Below are 21,051 nucleotides of genomic sequence, written 5' to 3' on the forward strand. Positions count from 1 at the left end.
TGGGGCTGGAGATGCCAGGACAGGGGCCCTGCTCTCGTGCATGGCCAGCCACAGCCCTGGCTTTGCCCATGGAGAGGGAGCTGCAGCCTGGTGGGCAGGACCTGGCCACAGCCAGCACTGGCAGCAATCAGGCGTGTGGCCCAGCACTGAGGACTGGCTCCCCAGGCACCCTGTTCACCCCACAAATGCTGCCAGCAAACCACTGTGAGGTGCAAAGCTACGCCGTGGGCAGTAGTGAGCCCTGAGGATGGCACCAAAATTCCCCCCATTAGGTGTCCTGAAAAGACAACACTGGTATGAACTGGACAGCACGTACAGGACTGCAGAACTCGTGAGAAAAGACATGTTCTGAAATAAAGAGGAGAAAATAAATGGATCTTGAAAAAGATGGATGTAAAATATTCATAGGAAAGCATTATACTTGCAAATATTTATGCTTTTGAGTAACTTTACACAGATAGATGAACCAGCTCCAGTGTAGCTGTGATTCATGTACCCAACTGCCAGTGTTTGCTGATTCAGAGCCCGTGCAGTGCCCGTGGAAGAGAACAATGGGGCTTTTCCCAGCCCAAAGCTGCCCAGGTTTAAAGGTGCCTGCGGGCAGAGGTGCCAGCACTGCCCTGCCCTGTGCTGCCGTCCAGCTGCAGGCACTCCGAGGGCAGCAGCCAAGCCGTGCTGGGGAGTGACTCTCTCTGGAAAACATCTTATTGCAGATCATGCCACAGACACATTGGGATATATGCTTGCAGTGAATCTTTGAATATTTTGTGGATACTAAGCAGCAATTAGAGTCTTCCTTTGGAATCAATTCATTTCCTACCACCATGGTAGCAGGGAGGATCTTATTGAAACTCTCGGATTTTTAATATTATTACACTAAAGACTCTCTCAGTATCAGCATCTCCATGGGGGAGCATTAGCACACTGTAATGTGTAACAACTTCTCCAGTTCAGGAAATCTTCTTGTATTTGTAATAGGACATTTGGGGCATATATTATGTATGGGACATATATTTCTCATTTCCACCAGGCATCATCTTTTCTCTTCTCTAAATTACTCTCCAAATAAAAAAAAATGCATTGTATTCCTTATCGCTAAAATATATATATATATATCTTTTTGAATCTTTGGCTGCAGAAGCCACTCACAGCCATCAGGGCTGCACTCAGTAAGAGCCAGAGAGCCTTGGTCAAACAGGGAGGGAACGCTGTCCAAAACACCTATTACCACAATTCAGCCAGCACCAGCCTAAAATGCTTTACTGGAGAGAAGCAGCACTCAGGACAGGAGGAAGGCTTGTCCCAGCCCAGGGTTGTGTCCAGGATGGAGCAGGACTCCAGTTTCTGTTGTTTGCTTTATGGACAGGAACACAAAACCACTAATGCGTATGTTGCCTTCCAAACAAACCTCTCAAACACTGACTAATCACAGCTCACGGTGTTTTGCTTGGTAGGAAGTCTGACCACAGCAGGATGAAGAGCAGGGAGCTGAAACAGCCCTGAGGATCAAAGCCAAGAGCTCCCCTGGCCCTCAGCACCTACTGCCAGTCCTGGCTGGGCCAGTGGTCAGCGAGCTCCTGTCCACCTCAGAGAGAGCCAGAGAGGTGCCAAACCAGCTGGAGACACCCACGGAAGGAGAGAGAAGGGCTGTGGGCTCAGCCACTCCTGCTCGGCTCGGCTCAGACTGGCTAAAGCCATGCAGAGACACTCCAAACAGGATGGAAGGCACAAACCATTACCCAGGCGAGAAAAGAACAGGCTGAACAGAACTCCCCAAAAGATGGCCAAATCAAGCAAAAAGACAATGGGGGAGGGAAGGAAAAAAAAAGGGGGGGGGGGAATTCGTATTTTAGTTAAAGGCAGAATATCAGACAAGGAAACACCCTGTGACCATGGAGATGGACTCTCTGATAAATGCACCCTGCCATGTGAGACCCGATTTAATCAAAGGGAGGAAATTTGAGTGTCTGAGCGAGATCCTTCTCTTCTAAGTCACAAAGGCCGTGTTCCCCACACAAAGAAAACTCTGGCGTCATGGAAAATAGAGTCAACCAGCTCTACAAAGGATGGGGGAGACCATCTGCTCCGAAGGAATGACTGAATAATGTCTGATAAGACCTTTCGGGATGGCTCGGGACTTGACCAATTGTCAATTCTCCAAGCTGTTGTTAACTCTTTGGTATTGTAGTTTTCATTGTTATCTTTACAGAATCCCTTGCTGCATTTCACACACATCACTTCTCAGCCTCTCACAAAGGGGAACAGGTTTCTGCCCTTGCTTTAATTCACATACACATTAACGTCTCCCGGTCTTGCACCCGATGTCAGCCCCACACCCATCTTGCTGCTCTCCAGACGGTTGCTGTTGACCTTGCCTCAGGTAAGGCGCTCAAAAGGCAGCGCAGGACAGCTGCAGGACTGGTTCGTGTAACGATGGCTGCGGACCACGCTGCTGTGCCACGGTGCGCTGCGATTCACATCATCTGCCAGTTTCAATGAGTGTGGTGTCAGTTTCGACACTGGCACGTGCTGAGGTTGAGCAGAAGCAGACCTTTGCAGTCCCTCTGCTCAGGATGTTTGCTGTGCTGTGAGCGGACCCGAAGGCTGCTGGTCACCCAGCCGGCCGGGCAAGCCCTGACTGCTTTGGACCATATCTTTGTTTTCCAGGCCATAGGGAGACAGAGCATCAAATGTCTTAATGAATTGAAGGTAGGTCCTGAAACCGCTCATCCCTCCCAACCTCAGGGACTTCTTGGGAAGATAACCGGCTTGTTTGACACCATTTGCCTTCCTCAGCCCACAGCAGCGGCTGCCCATCTTCTGGACGCAGCCGGTTTCAGAAGGAAGAAGGTTACATTGTCCAAATCACAACCGCTCAGCCGCTCCACCTGGCACCTCCCGTGTGCCGCGGCTCGGGAGGCTGCTCGGAGCTGGGCACTGCCCCGTTCCCGAGGAAGGGCGGTCTGGCGAGGTGCGGCGCGGGGCCCCGCGGGCCGTGACGGGGCCGAGCCCGGTGCCCGGGGCGGCGGGCGGGGCCGGGTGCCGGGCCGGCCGTGGCGGGGACCTCGCGCCTGGGCCGGGGCTGGAGCGCCCCGCTGGCCTCCGTGAGACCCGGCGGCTCCTGCGAGGCTGGGGAGGCTGCAGCAGCGGCCTCGGGTACCAGCCTTGGGTACACCCCGGTGACCTTGACCTGCGCCGGCATTTACTGTAAATTCTGCTTGATGACGGGTAGAGGAAATAACAAACCCCCCTCTGATTCATGTGGTCTTTTCTTCTGTTGGTAGCACGGGCCTACCTGCCCGATTCATACCTGTGCTCAGTGCATGGCTGGAGGTGGGGCACAGCCGGCTTCTTACAGCCTGGCTGGAGCAGCGACACAGAGGTGCCTGTGTCTTCAGTACTCGTGCCTTGCATCACGGAGGGCTTACAAGCTTTCTCTGAGGTTTCTGGAGCGGTTTTCAAAGGTCCACCAGTCTTCAGTGTTGTCTGCAGGTTCCCAGAGCTGGGTCATTCTCAGCTTGGTCGCAGTAACACTGAAACCAGACAGGCCGGGTATCAGCAGGTGTGCAGCTGCTCGGGCTAAAGCTTGGCTTGCTCCATTTTGTATTTTATTTTAACTGAGTGAGAATGTGCTCATCTATTCTTTAAGGGAGCCTATGTGTTGTTCAGCAGATTGGCAGCATCATCCCTATAATTTTTAGCTGAGATGGCCTTCCCTTCTAGATGAAGGCATGACTTGACTTCTGGAGGTGTGGGATAAAACAGACATCTCACTCTTGTACCACTCTTGTGCATCTCTGACAAAGCAAATACCAGGCTTGAGGGTGCTGGTAGCTACAGGGACCTGTTCATATCTCTGCCAACTGAACGGAATGTCATTTCAGTTTTGCTGCCCTGGTGCAAGGTCATGTGTGTATGGAAACCTGTTCTAGTTTGAAGCAGGACACTTCAGAAATGTGTGTCCATAGTTAGAAGTGCTGTGAAGCAATACGGGGTCTCGATTTTGCTCATTCTGTCACTTAAGTTCCTGTTTCCATCCCATTCAGTCACAAAATATAGATTTTGCAGCTGGTGCAGGGCAACTGTCTCCTAAGGGAGCCTGTGTGCCGGGGTGATTCCAGGCATGCCTTCGGTGGTGGTGAAATGTGAAACTGAAATCCTTCCTGTTTGTGATGGTGGCCTGCAAGGCCGCGATGCTGGCTGCCGCTGCGGGTTCCTGTTTTTCTCATGGAGACGATGATGTTCCATGAGCAGAAATAGCAGGCTGGCTGGGGCCGTGTCCGGCGTGCGGGAGCGCTGTGCCAGCATCCCTTCCTGCAGGGATGGAGGGCAGCCTCTGAGCGCTGTCTGCTTGGTTTGTGGCACCATTTCCCACAGGCTGCAGCGATGCAGTGAGGTGGTTGGGTTTTTTTCCAGTTTTTCCTTAGCTCATACTTTTCTGCCTGTGGGAAGAGCAAGGCAGTGTCAAAGTGCAGGGCTTGTAGTTGGAGGAAGAAACAATAACACCATTCTCCGTCTAAGTCCCTGGCTATTTAACTTCAGAGCTTGACCCGCTTTGCTGGCAGCATGATGTTTCTGTAGCAAACACGTTGAAAGGTCTGATCTGGTCATGTACCCACCAGCTCTTGAACTTGCTGAACTTGTTGAAAAGGAGCACTGAGAGCAGAAAATGGTCTAGAAACTGACAATAACGCGTTCATTTCTGAAAGCGGGTTCTTCTGCTGTACGTATGTCCCAGCCAAGCCCAGCCGTGTGTGTGGTCAGTCACCTCAGTGGAGCCAGCAGAAAAGTATGCCTAGGATAAACTAATAAAGGCGGATGAGCTAACAAGGAAATGGAGAGAACAAGCAAAAAGGCTATAAACAGCCGAGCTCGGCAGTGCTGGCAGACAGGGAGGTGTGTGTGACTGTGGGCATGGGTTGTGGGAAGAAGGCTGTGCCAGAGACCGGTGGAGTCCCAGAAGACTGGTCATCAGGATCCCGGGGACACTGTGCCTCCTGCCTTGAGGCAGTGGTTTGAGGGTTGGGAAGCATTCGGGACAGAGCCAGCAGCATGGTGGCTGCTTGTCCAAGAGTGCATCCTGTCCATCTTGTCCTGCAGCCATCCCACCCTGCTCTGCTGCGTGCTGCTTGGGGCTGCCAGGAGGCACAGGGACTTTCTCCTTAGAGACACATTCTTTCCCCACTGGCTTTGTCTGGGCAGCCCCACAGTGCTCTGGAGCTTCTTCCTGCCCCAGAGCTCACATCCTGCTTCCTTTGGCTGCTGGGGTGTGCTGGGGACTGGATGCGGCCCCACAGCTGAGAACAGCTTCCAGGGAGCATGCTCCCAGCTAAAGGGAAACATGTTCTTCTCATTGTTTGGCCTGTTCCCGGAATAGCCCTGCAGTGAGTGGGTGGGCACAGGCAGCTTGCTGCAGGATGCTGAGGGACATATCCTGGGCTGAGTGCTTGGCCACTGTGATGGTAGGTGGGCATGCAGGTCAAACTCACGTTGCTAAAGAGAATTAAAATAACAAGCTGCCTAATAGAGGCATTTATAGAATCCTGCTCCTTAATTTAATCTCCTCTTTGACTATTTTTTCATTTTTAATTTAAAAGGCACAATAGAAGAGAATCCAAACTTTGTTGATGCTCTCACAGAGAAGTGCAGTGTAACTAATCATCTGTGATTGTCCAGCCAGAGACTCCCCTCTGACCTGGGCAGAGTTCACAAAAACATTTATGCCAGTGTGCAGCTGACTTCTGCTGCTCCATATCTGTTCCAGATGCATCCTCAGTGTCGCCTGCACAGCAGGCAGCTGCCCAGAGTGACTGCCTGGTGTGGCCTGGCCGTGCTGCAGTGGCCACAGCAGGCTTGCTTGCTGGGCAGGAGCTGTGCCTGCCATCCCTGTGGGTGGCACGGGGCAGAGGAAGTGCTGGGCTCGCTGGGCAGGGGCAGCTGGTGCAGCAGGTCTGCTCGGGGCCCTGTGCCCGTGCTGTGCCTCATTACCCCGTGGATCCAGCACGGCCAGGCAGACAGCCCCACGCCCAGCGCTGCCGCCATAGAGGGGCTTTGTGTGAGCCGGCACAAAGTGAGGATTGATGCCGTGTCCCCTCCCCCTGCCCTGAGCAGGGCTGCAAATGGCTCCCACAAAGGTGCCCTTCTTCCTTGGCTGAGGACAGGGTGCCAGCAGGAGGGGGAGGCACCACACTGCGGGTTGGAGCACCCACCCCTGCTCCTGTGCTGGTGCTGGGACCCCCTTGTCCTCAGCCTTGCCCAGGCTGGGCTGGCAGCTGCTCAGGTTCCTGCTGGGGCAGCTGGGTCTCCCTGCAGCAGGCCCCAGCGAGGTGAGACGGGTCCTGGGCAGCGCTCAGCAGCAGCCACTTCATCAGGGCGTGTTGGCACCGTGTGAGCAGATCTGCCTCCCTGCAGTGCCGCTGCAGCTGTGTGGGAGCCTGCCGGGTGGTGTTCTTAACACGCTGGGGAATATCATTGCTTACCTGGATTTCAGTTCAAAATGGCCTAAGAGAAGCTTACGTCAGCATTCATTACCTCCCAGCTCCTCCCCATGTGTAGTAAGAACTCACAGCACTATTGAGTGGCTTGAAGAAGTTTCAGAAAACGTTCTTGAAGAAGAGATCGTAAGCTCCTTGTTAAACTCATGTTATGTTCTTCCACGCTGTATGTTTGAGGTTCTGCATTCTATGCGAGGCTCTGGATGAGCTGTGGGGTGGCACAGGCATTGGCACAGGGTCTGTCACGGCTGTGCCAGTGCCTCCAGCATTCCTGCTGCAAGGTCCTGTGCTCCTCCTGCCCACCCTTAGGACACAGAGCCTGCTGGGAGAGGAGCGGCAGCCCCTGGGCTCAGGCTGCACTTGCCATCACGCTCGAAGGTTTGAGCAGCTTTGGGAGTGAAGCAGGTTTGCTTTGCTCTGTGCTGCATGCGTGTCCAGCACACCGGTGCTAAAGCAGAGCTCTCTCCTGTTTGGTGCATCAGCAATAGTGTTTGCACCACTACTGGTCACTAGCACCTGTTTTGGACTCCTCAAGTAGTCTGGCTGTTCATGTGACATTATTATTCTTTACTTAGGGCCCAGACTTGCTCTTTTTTATTGTCTGCAGCACGATGTTTGTTCAGACTGGGCATTGTGAAGTGTAAACCCAATTCCACTGGCACCAGTACTCACCTCTGCCTTTTCTAGAAGCAGTAAGTAACCAGCCATCCAAATGGCCTAGAAATGCTGGGGTTTGATTGCTCTGAGGAGGGAATTGAATTAGGCAGCTCTGGTTCACGGCTTGTCTGGCTGTGCAGCACTGATGCTTGTTTACACAAAGCACTGCCCTTTGTCTTGGGGTGTGTGGGGGGCGATTTCCTGGGGCATTCCTGCCTGAAAGCCAGAGATGCTTTAACTGGCTGCCTCTGCAGGAGACCACACGCTGAGGCAGTGGCACCTTTCCCCATCCTTCACCTCGGTTGTTTCAGCCCCTTTCTTGTCCTCTCCTGCTTCCTGCAGCAGCATCCCTTGGAAAGTAGTTGGTATTACCTGCTTCTGTCCTTTTTGCATATCTCCCTCCCTTGACGTTCTTGGTGATGTGTCTCTTCTGGAAGATGCTCGAGCCTCCTCAAGGCCTCTCTGCTTCGTGCCAGCCCACCCTGTGCTTCCTCTGTGTTCCCTGGTGTTGAGGCTCCCTGCAGCCAGTGCGGTTCCAGCGCCAGAGACATCTGTGCTGCTCCTTGAAATCAGTCTGGCTGACGGGGATGTGATGGGACTGAGGACTCATGGGGAACCCCCCAGCATGTCTTAACACCCATCATGGATGGGGAACCTCCCCCTAAAGCCATTAGGAGCAGATTTCTTGCTGTTTAAAATGACAGAGCTGCTTCAACCAGCCTGACTTGGGGATGAAATTTGTTCTCTTTTTGGAAGAGAAGGGATTGAGCTTTGGTTTTCCTGTCATTGCTAGATGGAGACCAGCCCATGGAAGCAACAAAATGAGTCTCAAAGGCTGCCAGCCCAAATTTCAAACCTATTTGGCATTGCACAAGTATACCCTCTTATCAAAAGCAAATGAAAGTGCAGAAGGTGTGTCTGGCCTAATCCTGTGTTTACCTTGGCCGTCTGTGGTGTGTCAGCACAGGCACTGTGGCATGCATGTGTGCTCTTGGTTCTCTGGCTTCTGCTGGGGCGTGGTGCCCCGCAGCCCTTTAATTCTGCTGCTTTCTTGCAGGATCAGTGCACGATGCCTGAGGTGCGAGACCTCGCGGAGGCGCTGCCCGAGCTGCCCATGGATCCCATCACAGGCGTCGGCGTGCTGGCGTCCCGCAGCCGCGCGCCCACTGGATACGACGTGGTGAGTAGGGCTGCTGCACTTCGTGCTTTGCTGTGTTGGGAGCAGCACTCTTCCAGGGAACATGCCTTTGAGCTGGGCTGGCAGGAGTCGTTTGGTGCCCACCTTTCAGCCCCAGCGCTTAGTGCTTTCCTTCAGCAGAGGGTTGTGGGTGCAAATGTGCCACTTCATCTTTGCCACTCCAGAGGAGCTTAATTTCCTGCAGGAGGGGTTTACTGAAACAGCTGGCCACTATGGCAAGCAAATTTAATAATCCTAGTAACATTCATCCTGAAGGAGCCCTAAGTATTGTACAAATTATATCTCTAAATAAATGGATCCCACATCAGCTGTTCAGTCCCACATTATCAGCACTGCACAGTGATGATGAGAAGCTCCAGAAAGGGAATCAAACAGTTTTGCATCCAGCTGAAATTGCAAGGATGATTTTGACAGGCAGAATGCAAACCTCTAAACTAAGATTTGGCAGGAGACTGGCAGCAGGATACAGCGTAGATGAATGTGTGAACAGATAAAGGGAGGTCGCTGTTCAACAGCTGCTTGTTCCTTGGATTAGTTGCTGTGTAACCAACTGCAGGATGTTTCTGCTCATAGATCAGTGTCCCAAACTGTGAAGTATAAAATACTGACCCTGCAGAGATCTATAGAGAAAGATGTGGACTGTAGTTCATCTGCTCCAACTGTGCTACATCACACCTTGGGTTTCCAGAGCCACACAGCTTGTGTGGTAGGAGTGGAAGCCAGCTGACTTGGGGCTTTGCTCACGCCTCTTCAGCCCTGGATGATTTCATACCTTGTTCCATGTGAAGAAACAAAATGGATCAGGCTGAAGTAAGGACACAAGGGGGGCATTGTGAAAAGGCTCCTTAAAGACCTGGGAGGTTTTTACATTTACTGTGTTTTTCCGAGTGCTCATTACCTGTGTGAGCCAGGCTGTGTAATTAGCTGCTTGCCCTGATAAAGAAGCACGGGACAGTGTGAGGCTTCTGATAACAGAATTGCATTTTGCCTAAATGGCTGGGCAGAGAGCACACTCACCCCAGATAGCCTGCCTGTGGCTTAATGGGGAGTTGCAGCGCTAGCGCACTTTAAACTAAACAAGATAAAAGAGTCTTCCTGTGGCGTAATCCAATTATGGTGGTGGTGTAATGCTGGTGGATGTGGGTCGCTGTCTCCTCAGGGCTCAGCGAGGAGCTGCCTTTGCTCTGGCTCTGCAGCCTCCCTGTCTGCTCACGAGGAGCACTGTCTGCCCTTGGAGCAGGCGTGGGGCAGTGCCTGCTGTCTGCTGTCCTTCCCCAGCACGGCTGCCACATCAGCTTTCCACCTCAGCAGTGTGCCTGGTGCTGCCAGCCACCCTTGGTGTGCTGTCCCCTCTGCAGCACCTGCTGTCGAGGGGCCATGTGATGTCACAGGCCTTCTCACAGCAAAGCACCAAGGACTTGATTTTGCCAAAATATACAGTGTCTGAACTTAGATTCCTGAAAATCCAACCGAACTGGCAAGACTGTGTCTGGGTGAGGAGGAGAGGTGGGGGGCAGGAGCCTGGGACAGGAGGGAGGTGTGGTTCCTGTGCAGCTGTGTTCTTTGCTGCAGGCTGAGCACCAGCTCCATGGTGGGGTTTGCTCCGGGGCAGTGCCTGAGCAAGCTGCAGAGCCAGCAGGACAGCCCTGACTTTGCCAGAGGGGCAGATCACCCTGTGGGGCAGGGGATTTAAAGGACCCATTGCCAAAGGCCTGGCTGTGGTGCAGTAACCCCATTGTGACTGCTGTGCAGCAGGTAGATCACCCTGTGTGTGCTGGGGGTCACTCTGTCAGGTCCATCTGTTTGTAGCACACAGTGAGGAGTGTCTCCCCCAGCCTGATGAGGAGAAGCACCATTCCTGGTGCCCAGGGCACCGTGTGCTGAGTGCCAGGTGCCAGATCCTCCGTCTCGCACGTTCCTTGCCTCTCAGCCAAGGAAAGACTGGGCAAGCTGGTGCTCTAGAGTGCCTGTCCTGCTGGCCAGGTCTGCTGTGCCCTTTCCCACTTGGCTCCTGTCCTGGGGGCATGCTGATCAGGCAGAGCTCTGCTTTGAGATTTGCTGGGGCTTCTCCTTGCTTGCAGGAGCCCAGCAGGTGATGCAAGAAGTTTCCTGTTTATAGGGCTCAGTTTTCTTTCCCGTGAGTTTTCTGACAAGTTCATTCATGCTTGCATTCTCCTGGCTTGGAGTTCAAGCTGACCATCCTTATATGCCAGCAGTTTTCCCAAACAGACTGTTTCCTGGATATCTTTTCACCAGGACTGACTTACCCATGATAGAGGAAGATGCATGTAGATTTTACATATTCCTAAACTAACAGGAAAGATTTGAATTCAAAGAATTCAAATAAGCAAAACATTTTGCCAAAATCCTATTCTAAAATGTGGCTGTTTAAAGATCAGGCATGTTTCTTTGCAGAGCCTGAACACAAAAGCTGTGTTGCTGTACAATGGCTTGACCTGAGCTGGGGCTTGTGAGCAGCAGTTGCCGAAATTCAGGGAGCAGTGAGTGCACTTTGCTGCTCTGATCAGACTGTCTCTTGTCTGTCTGCTGCACTCGGGGTGAGTGGAGGCCTTGTCAGCACACAGCTCTTGCTTCCTGTGCCCAGTGTGTCTCTGCTCAGCTAAACATGGGTGCAAAGGTGACAAGTGCCAGCTCTTTGTTACCAGGCTGCTCTGGGGCCAAGGGCTCGCTCAGTGTGATTACAAGAGCTGCCTGGAGCAGTTTGCCCTGTCTGAGAGGCATTAGGCAGAAGTTCAGCTTCTGTGGAGCTTCAGACCGTGCTGGAGTCTCCTGTTGGAGACGCCAGTTGGGTGTTAGTCTGATGGGGTAGTCTTGTTTCTTCTGCCCTTCTCGTGTTTGCCTCTTGCCTCCTCTCTTACTCGACATCAAACATTTTGGGGCCAGGGCTCTTACCAGCTTGCCCTTTGTGTGGTGAGTGCTCAGCTGCTGAGAGCAGAGCCCTTCCCCAGTGCGTGGTGCTGCCTCCTGCCCACTCCTTGAATCAGCTGGAAGTGAGATTTTCTCCTGCACATCTTGCTGTCTCTCCTGTGGAGGGTGCAGGGTCTGTTTCCTCACCCAGCACCATCATGTGGTATCGGTTTGGCTGGATGTGGGGTTGCATTGGAGGGACATCTGTGGGGTGTGTCCTTGCATGCAGCACTGCTGCTCAAATCCACCAGTGGCAGGGATTCCCCAGCCTGCTTGGGAGCAGCTTTTTGCCCTGGGAGCCAGAGTTCCTTGATGGCTTTCCATGAAAACAGTCCTGAGATGGGTCAGTTTCTGTGCTCTGTCTCCAGGGACCCTCACAGCACGCCCGGTGTGCCCTTGTGTGTAGGGTGGTAATGAATGCCTCAATGTGCTGACTTTTCCAAACTATTGTTTGGAGACTGTAACTGAAGTTGCAGTTTCCTCATTAGAGTAGCTTTTGTCGGAGCATCTTTAATCAAGGGTCTCCTGAGAGACAGCATATTTAGAACTTCTTTTTATACCTCCTCTTGAAAATTCTTTCCACTGCACCTTGTGAAGAAACTAATGAGATGCTGTGAAAGTTTGGGCTGCTGTTAATTAGGAGAGGTCTGAGGAAGAAGTACTGCACATGTATTAACTTTATCTTGGCTCACATGTCTCCTCTCTTCTTCTGTCTCTTCTTTGCAGGTTGCACAAACAGCAGATGGCTTGGATGCTGACCTGTGGAAAGATGGCTTGTTTAAATCCAAGGTCACACGGTACCTGTGCTTCACCAGGTCATTTTCGAAAGAAAATGTAAGTCCATTTGTTGAGTGTCTGCATGATTTGCGTCTGTGCCTGGTATGTGCTTACCCATACGATGATTCATTTTATGGAGCCAATTATAATTCAAGCAGGGTTTCACTGAGTTCGGGTGAGTAAGGAGGCAAAGTGCAATGGCAGAATGTTTGCATTTTGTGAGTGTTTCTCATGGAAAGAAATTGCTGACAAAATCTTCTGCAATGAAAGAAGCACAAAAGGGAGTGTTTGCATTTTAGCAGCCTCTCACCCTCATTACCTGCTGCAGCAATGAGTGCTGCACACTCATGGTCCTGATTGATGTCTAACCCAAATTCCTCAAGAAACAAACAGTGTAGGTAGTGGTGCTGAAGGAAATGTTGGTTTCTGAATCCAGGGCCATCACAGATATTTTATTGCAGGATTAGCTTGCTTGCTTTGTTGGTTTTGGTGCTGATTCTTGAAAATGTGCCCACGTTGTGCATATGCTACCACATTCTTGTAATCTGGTCTGACTATTAAGTATGAGTTACTTCGTGATTAGCAGCAGTTGTCTGCCCACACTTTCTGTGGAGGAGAGGAGACCGTGTGCAGCAAGAGCTTCATGCATTCTGCCGTGGTTTTGGTTGAGGCTACTGCGAAAACTTTCTTTTTTCTGGAGGAACTGTTGACTTCTGCAATGAATGCACTCCATCTAGTGGGTAATCCTGCTTTTGGTCGTGCTTTGGATATTCTCGGCCACTCAGCTGGCAGGGTCTGGAAGTACCATTTTGTACTTGTGCTCTCACTGTGACGGGAACTGAAAAGTGATGGCAGCTCCAGGGGCTGCCCACGGGTCCTGGCAGTAGAGCTGGGGGTTTCCAGTTCCCAGCATTTGACCTTTATTCCATCTGCTTCCCTGCCTGCATCCAGATTAAAGTAAAGCTGCAGAGCTATGGGAAATACCACTTCCTTGGGTGGATGGACAATAATTGTGCTTTTCATCCTGAAGTATGTGCAGTTGCAGGAATAGCAGCCCTGGAATAGGCAGGAAGGCTATTAGATAGGTTTGTGCTGATTTGAGTATTAGGTTTATTTGTGGCTACCTGTACAACTACAGGTTGTAACTACAACTATGTAAAGTTGTCAGAAATAATTCCAGGACAGGAGCAGCAGCTGGCTGCAGAGATGGTGTAAATACCCTCAGGAGGTGCCTGTTGGATTTTGGCAGGAGCCCTGGGGTCACCATGGTTTGGAAGTACCTTCTTCATATTGATGAGGCATAAATTAAAGCAAAAGTTCCCCCTTCCCTCAGTCCTCTTGGCCACATGGGCAGGAAGGCTATTAAATAGGTTTGTGCTGATTTGAGTATTAGGTTTATCTGTGGCTACCTGAAATGTAAAGTTGTCAGAAATAATTACAGGACAGGAGCAGCAGCTGGCTGCAGAGATGGTGTAAATACCTTGTGGCTACCTGTACAACTACAGGTTGTAACTACAACTATGTAAAGTTGTCAGAAATAATTCCAGGACAGGAGCAGCAGCTGGCTGCAGAGATGGTGTAAATACCCTCAGGAGGTGCCTGTTGGATTTTGGCAGGAGCCCTGGGGTCACCATGGTTTGGAAGTACCTTCTTCATATTGATGAGGCATAAATTAAAGCAAAAGTTCCCCCTTCCCTCAGTCCTCTTGGCCACATGGGATATATGATGTGCTTCCCTGTTGGGGGCATTGGGGGGCTACGGGGCCTGAGTTCCCTCATCTGGGAGGAAGGGAGGTGAGAGGCTCCTCTCTCTCCCCTGGACACTGATGTGTTGCTGCTCTTTGGGTTGGAAGTTTTACCATTCGGGGTTTCCTTTTGTGTTTATCAAAATGCTGGGAACTCTTTTCTCCTGAAGAACAATGTTATAGTTAGTAGAGTTAATGCACTTCAGGTATCTGGGTTAGGGCAGAGTCAGTCTGCAGTGCCTGTTCTGCAGAATCATCCTTCTCAGCAGTTCACAGCATCTGACATTGCTGTATCTGATGTGGGGAGGCCCTGGATGGTGGGGCCATAGCTGGGGGGCTTTGTCCCCTTTTCTGCTGTGCACATGGCAGAGCTGACTCCCAGGGCTCATTGGAGACACCTCTGCTGCCTGTCTGCTGCTGATTGAGGAGCAGTCGGTGGTTCAGCAGAAAGTTGCCACTGATGTAACACACAGACAGCTTAAATAAATAAAACATGAAAGATGAATCAGCAGCAACTACTTCGTCTGCTGTTTGCTGTGCCAGGAGCATGTTAAGTGACACATTCAGGCTTGGCAGCATCCAGCATTGCTTGCTCCAAGATGCCCTGGACATGGACAGTCAGAGGCATGGGGGGCTGCCTGGCTTTGGCCTCTTCACAGAGCAGGGGATGTGTGCCACACTTGTGTCTGGTGGGACAGGGCTGCAGTCTGCTGGCCCTTCTGGTGGGGAGCTGACCATAAAATGCAGGACCTCGCAAAAATAAACTCACACCTGACCTCCCCTTATTTCACAGCCTGCAAATGTAAATATTTTGGAAGAAGTTCAGTGAAATAATCAGAGCGCAGGTTTGTCTGAGAAACTCTTGCCAGATAAAAACTAAAGGAGGTACTTTGCAAGCAGTAACAGTAAAACTCAATGACACAGTTTGATGTCTTGGGATTAAATTTTAATTGTTCTGTGTTGTGTTTCTGTTTATAAAGGCTGTGCAGTACCTAAAATGTGTTCTTTCATATGTGACCCCAGATTATTGGCAGCAGCGCTGGTTTTATTGAAAACTGCAAAGAAAATCTGGTCTCTGAACCATTGTGGAGGCTGTCACTCTGAATTGGGCTCTGAGCTCTTCAAGCCTTGATTAATAGGACAAGGCATGAGCTCAGAATTCATATGGACTCTAAATGAAGTTTGTTGTTCCAAATGGCCTGTGCTTCTGGAGTGCACTGCATTTGGAGCTAGAACCCTGTCTATTCAGCACTAATTAGCTAATGCATGTAATAACTTTGGCTCTGTGTGCATAAGCCATCATCCTGTAATGCTTTTTGCTGTTACTGTCATGGAAATGCCATGTTGCGCTTGTAACTGTAGAGTGTGTAAGAACTGAGGTGACCTGCTCAGTGGATGGGTTGGTGGAATTAGTACTTCAAGCTGCTGTGCCTACAAAAGAAAGAATTTGGCTGTGCTTCCAAAGATCTGGAAACATGGCAGTGGATGAGGTGTTAGAATTTGAAATGCTGAAAGTTGTCTGGTATCTCCTAGTCAGTCATGGTTTGGTTCCTGCTGAGAGGACACATGCAAGGGTTGCCTTGGTACGTTCTTATCATTTCTAAGCTGTGGTCAGATACAATGAGAAGGCATCTCAGGCTTCAGCAGGTGGGAAGATCTGGGGTTTAATGTGGTGACATTGTCATAACCAACTGCTTCTTTTCTCTCTCCACAGAGTCATTTAGGCAACGTCTTGGTCGACATGAAGCTCATTGATATCAAGGACACTTTGCCTGTGGGCTTCATGCCCATCCAGGAGACCATTGATACACGTAAGTTCACACCTGGTCCTCAGTCCCACTCTGCCAGGGCTTGTGTGGTCAGGCCGTGGAGGGCCATGTCCCAGGTGACAAAGAGCAGTGTCCCAGGTCACAGAAGGCCGTGTCCCAGGTGACAAAGGGTTGTGTCCCTGGCAGAGGGTCACTCCTGGCACTTCTGCTCTCTGGGGTGGCATGTGCACATTTAGGGGCAGCTCTGGGCTGCAGTAAAACAGCCTTTGGTTTTCTTGTCCTCCTCAGGCTGTTTAATGGGCTGCCTGTCTGTCTTCAGTCACCTGCTAGAGCCCCATGTCTGGGGCAGGAAGGGAGAGTTTCTTTTGTCAGTTTGAAGAGTGGGCTGTGCCTAGCAGGAGCAGAGCTGCTGTGCCAAGGGGTGTTCAGAAATGCACTGAAAGGAAGGGGGGGTGTGTTTGTGCCCTCCCCCTGTACATCTCCTGCTGTGGGAGAACAAGTCCTGCCAGCAAGTGCTGAGGGGTGTCAGGTATCTTTGTGCTTACTGACACAAGGCACAAGTGCAGTGCCCAGGGGGAATATCATGCTCATTTCTGCAAGGTAGACTTGTTTCACTGCAATAGATGAGTGAGCAGTTCCCAAACAGTGTGTTCAGCTCCCCTGGGACTTGTGCCAGCAGCAGCTGGAGCCACGTCTGGTGGCAGGCCTGTGCTGTGCAGCAGGCACCGAGGGCACTGGGCTGGCAGGGGACAGTCCCATGGGAGTGGAGTGAGAGGATGGCAGGACTGGTGCTGGTGCCCGGTGTGCAGCTGCTCCTCACAGAAGGGCTGGTCCCAGAGCATGTCAGGGACGAAATCCAGCCTAGGAATGAGCAGAAAGGGGTTACATGAACCTGCTTTGCAGGGAATCATTCATCAGGGGCTGCAGCACATGAGGATGGTTTTTCAGTCACTGTGATCTGGTTCTGATTGGAACCTGTGGCCTGGAAGTGAATAGTCTGAAGACTATTCTCCCAGGTCACCCTCTGCTTCTGAAAAATTCTGGGGCTTGTATGGTATGAGGTAGAATTGCTGGCTTATCCTGCTGACCCCTGGGAGTGCTGGGCCTTACTGTGTGCTGCTTCAACTTCTGTGAAAGTCCTGGTGGAAAGGTGGAACCCCGGGGGCTTTGCCATTAATTTGAAGTGATTGGGTTGTGACTGTGACAGTCTAAGGCAGAGGCACTGCCTGCACTGAGGAAGTGGTGTGAAAGACAACACAGACAAAAGCAAGTAGTCAGCTTTGTACTTGCACAGAAAGTCAAATGAGAGGCACTGATTTTGTTCAGAGTTAGATTTATGGTTACAGGTGTCTCTGTGCTCCTCTCAAAATGGCAGCTGACTCACAGTTAATACATTTAATACAGTACTACTTGGTAGGTCTTGAGGAGATTTTCAGGAAGCCTTAAATCCCAGACTCCTAAAATGAGTTTTAGGCACTTCAAACAGAAGCCCTACTTTTTCAAAGCAGGGGAAGACTGAACTTCAGGGACGCAGGTATTTACCATCTCTAAAAACACCACTGTAACTGCAAGCTGTATGCACAGATGCTCTGTTGGCACACCTCACACTGTCTGTATGGTTATTTGTGCTAGTGCAGCAGCACATTTCAGGGGCTGGAATGGATTGCTGTTTCCCAAGGTGTGGATTACGAAACAGGAGGAGCCTATGGAGACAGGGCTGCTTGCCATCTGGTGAAGTGACAGCATATTTTAAGTTGGGAGATATTTGTTCACATTAAGATGAAGGGTTTTTATTTTGCAGGCACTTGTTTGTAGTTGCTGGTTGTTTCCAGATTTTCATTCAGCGTCTGCTCTTTAGATTTTCAGTATATCAGGAGACGTCTGTCCTGCTTTCCAAGTGCCTGCATCCAAGCAGGAGCCTCACCTTGCTCGCCCTGAGACTCCTTAGGGTGAGGTGGAGCATTGTTTTCCTAGCACTGCAAATGTGTGTCTGTGGTCACAGACAGCACCAGCACTGGCTGTGGATTGTGTCTGCATGCTGGTAATCAGCCTGAAGAGCTGTGAATTCATTACACAGATAAGCCTTAACTCTGATGGCTTGAGTTTTTCGTGATGGATAACATGGAAACAATTGCCCTGTGGCATGTAGCAGAAAGGGCTGTGCAGTGCATTCATCCACCCTCGGAGCACAGGTCAGAGCAGCACTGCTGCCTCCTGGGAGGTTCTGCTTTGTGAGTCTGGTTTGTCCTTGCAAAGAACCAGGGCAAACATGGTGGGAGTATCATTTCTGTGCCTGCTGACTTGATCATATGTCACTAACACTTGGGATGTGTGAGATTTGGACAGACAGCTCTTACACTCAACCTCTCTGCATGGCAGGCTCTGCCTGCTCCTCACAGAGGGTTGGAAGTGGCTGGTTGGAAGCACGTAGCAGAATGAACTGACTGGTTGTATCAGAAGCTTCCAGGTACATTCCTAGAGGCAGTGCTTGTGGGAGGAATGTTTAGATATGGCTGTCCAGGCCAGTGAGGCAAACATTACCTGGGAAAGAGCAAGGGAGTGTGAGAGACATGTGGAACTGGCAGAGTCAGCTGCTGTTCTGTGCTGTGGGGCAGCACCAGGCACACGTGGGAGCTGATCTCTGCAGCAGGCAGGAGGAGAACTGGTTATTGCAGTGCCAATAGCACATCTGATAGAACATTCCCCTTGGAATGGCACTGCACTGACTGTTTTGTTGACATATGTCTGTTCTTTGGCACCAGTTCTGCCACAATTACCTGCCTAGGACCTGGAGAGATTATAAATAACATTTATATTCTAATCTTGCATAAAACCCACCCTGTATTCTGGGTTGTTTTTGCAGAAGAAGTAGCTTTCAGAAAGAAGAGGCTGTGCATTAAATTCATCCCTCGGGATTCTACAGAGGCAGCGATCTGCGATATCCGGATCCTGGGCAGATCTAAGCAAGCCCCTCCTCAGTACACCTTCATAGGGTGAGTACCCCTCACTCCAGAGCTGTTATAACAATAATGCAGTTATACCAAAGCAAGGGCCCTGTGCTCCTCTAATTACCAAGTAGTAGCTTGTAAGAGGTGAAGCTTATAATTAGAAAAGTCCCAAGTAAGAACAAGTGTTACTGAGTTAGACGTAGGAGTTAACTCACCCCTCCTTTTTTTTAATTACCCTTGTTCTCACTGACCAAGGTGTTGGTGAAACACGTCAGGGCCTGGTGCTGGTGCGTGCGTGCAGCATCAGCCCTGGTGCTGTGTGTTGGTTTCCAGGGAGCTGAACAGCATGGGTATCTGGTATCGGATGGGCAGAGTGCCGCGCAACCACGACTCCGCACAGCCTGCGGCTCCTCCCGCCCAAGCACCAGCTTCAACGCCCGCTCCCAACCTGCCAAGGTAGGTTTTCTGCATTCCAGCTCCTTCTGCTTGATGCTGCATGTCCTGTGGTTACTAACCTTGCCTGGGAAACCGAGACCAGGGTGCTGCATCGGCGTGGAACGATTGTGTCACAATCTGATAAGGGAATGTGCTGTTGGTTGAAGTATTTGCCTGCTGGAAGTTCCTTTGCCTGTTGTTGTGTAAAGAAAAATGGGTGAAGAAGCCAGAAGAAAGGAAATGCCTGCAGAGGAGGGGAAGAGCAAACTGTACCTTTCCTTTGCTTTAAACTATGCGGGTTGTTGTAGCTTCCAACACATACGTGTTGGAAGGGTGAGCCAGAGCTGCAGCCAGGCCGATTGTTCTCCTTAACCAGAGGGAGGGAGAAGTTTCTCTACAGACTTCAGAAAGGAAACGGGTTTTGCTCATCTCCAGGATCAGTCTGCTCATGGTTTGAAGTACTGGTTCTTGGTTTTTTATTTTCTTGAACCCAGTTGCTGAGCTGCAGTTATGCAGCTGACATGAGTGTGCACAGCAGCCTGCTCATCTTGTGGTGGCTGATGGGAGCCGCGGTGCTGGGCAGCGGTGTCTGTCCAGGCTGTTCTCCCTGTGTTACAGGCTATATTTCTGTGTGTGTATCAACAGATGTGCTAGTGTGTAGACTTTCATGTACCAGTAGTGCTGTACTGACAGCTTACTTGCTGGATTTCTCTGGACAAAGAGGCGTTGTTAAGCAACAAACCAGCCCAGACAGTGACGAAACGGAGAACTTTGCACTCCTGACATTCACTCTGAAAGCACAGCACCCAGTGTGAATTGTGCTCCTGCTGCCGAGGCTCATAGACTGGGCCAGGCTGTTGCCAGGGGACAGCACATTCTCCTCGGGTCCCTTTGTGCTTTTGCCTATCACATGTACATGTATTTTTGCACTAGACGTTTTCTACACTGCAGATACCTTTACAGTATTACAGTAAATAGTGAGAGCTAGAATTTCAAAGGAGACAGCAGAGAAGAGTTCCAAGGTGCAGTTTCTGTACAAAGGTCATTATATCACATGGGTGGAAATTGCTTATGTCCTTTAGAGTCCTGATTTACAGGTCATTTCAGAGTTACGCTTTTAAACTGCTGCAACATGTTCCCCAGAAAGCTATCAGGTACCTCCTTAAGGCAGGTGTGGACATTTGAGCCTTCACCCGTGACCCAGACTGAAATCCACTGTCCTGTGGTGTCTCTTTGAGCTCTCCAAAGCATTTGGGTGTTTCTTTCACTGAGAGTTCTGCTTGGTAGGCTGCCATGCCCTGGCACAGTGCTTGCTGTCGTGTGCTGTTGGGTGTGCTGCAGGCAGACATGCTGTCATGCTTCTCAGAGATGGAGGCAAAAGAGATGAAAAGCCAGCAGTTTTCTGGAGGTTCCAGCCTGTCCCACTAGGACCTGAGTGTTGTTCTGAAGCTCTGCTGGACATAAGCTAGATGCCAGCCCAGGCCATGGGAGATCAGAGAGAAAGACATCTTGATTTTAGAGCACAGATCTTCATTTGCTTTCTGCAAGAAGTTCTGTCTGGGCAGATTTCCACAATAAAGAAAAAAAAAAATTATCATAGCAAGAGAATGTCAGTGGCAGTGCCTAATCACTGAATGTGGAAGGGTCACTTTATAGCTGACCAGGGAAGGCTGCAGAGCAGTGTCAGAGCTGTTGGGAACAGGGCCAAAATTAGAGCTCAAAGCATCAGTGACAGTCTGAAAAGAAGTGTTTACAAGGCTTATATATTTTATAACCTCTTGTTGTGCAGTTTATGGTTTACAATGGCTGCAAGGAAATTGGATCAGTTTTGTTTTACTTGCCAAATAAAGCAAATGTCAAAATAGTCAATATAAAATGTATTCTAATTTGGCTGAGTTAAACCAGCCAGTATGCAGTGGAATAATTGAATGTTACATTAATGCCTTGTAGTAAAACCCACCTGTCTGTAGCCAGCTCCACTCTCACACCCCGTGTGTGATTTACAGGTAACTTTTACACCACCAGCCTGATCATTCAAAGCATCTTTCATGTCTGTTTTTTTACTTTGGTTATTTATTATCCAATATATTTTTTAAGAAAT

General features: G+C 50.4%; 2 protein-coding genes across 4 annotated transcripts in view; one reads left to right on the forward strand and one right to left on the reverse strand.

The window, feature by feature from the left end:
- Positions 1 to 3,202, reverse strand: part of LOC120512396 (translation initiation factor IF-2-like) — a 149,463-nt gene extending 146,261 nt beyond the window's left edge. Inside the window, exon 1 of the mRNA XM_039730646.1 lies at positions 2,896 to 3,202. Within this exon, the coding sequence (XP_039586580.1) occupies positions 2,896 to 3,202 (307 nt within the window). The remainder of the gene's footprint in view (positions 1 to 2,895) is intronic.
- MVB12B (multivesicular body subunit 12B) overlaps positions 3,037 to 21,051 on the forward strand; it is a 75,521-nt gene continuing 57,506 nt past the window's right edge. For all 3 annotated transcript variants that reach the window (XM_039730537.1, XM_039730536.1, XM_039730538.1), the window contains exons 1-6: positions 3,037 to 7,186; positions 8,209 to 8,331; positions 12,004 to 12,111; positions 15,513 to 15,609; positions 18,431 to 18,560; positions 18,849 to 18,971. In XM_039730537.1, coding sequence (XP_039586471.1) covers positions 8,221 to 8,331; positions 12,004 to 12,111; positions 15,513 to 15,609; positions 18,431 to 18,560; positions 18,849 to 18,971 — 569 coding nt within the window. In that variant the 5' untranslated portion in view covers positions 3,037 to 7,186; positions 8,209 to 8,220. The remainder of the gene's footprint in view (positions 7,187 to 8,208; positions 8,332 to 12,003; positions 12,112 to 15,512; positions 15,610 to 18,430; positions 18,561 to 18,848; positions 18,972 to 21,051) is intronic.

Source organism: Passer montanus, unplaced genomic scaffold (genome assembly GCF_014805655.1).
Source record: "Passer montanus isolate IOZ18808 unplaced genomic scaffold, ASM1480565v1 scaffold73, whole genome shotgun sequence".
Lineage (NCBI taxonomy): Eukaryota > Metazoa > Chordata > Aves > Passeriformes > Passeridae > Passer > Passer montanus.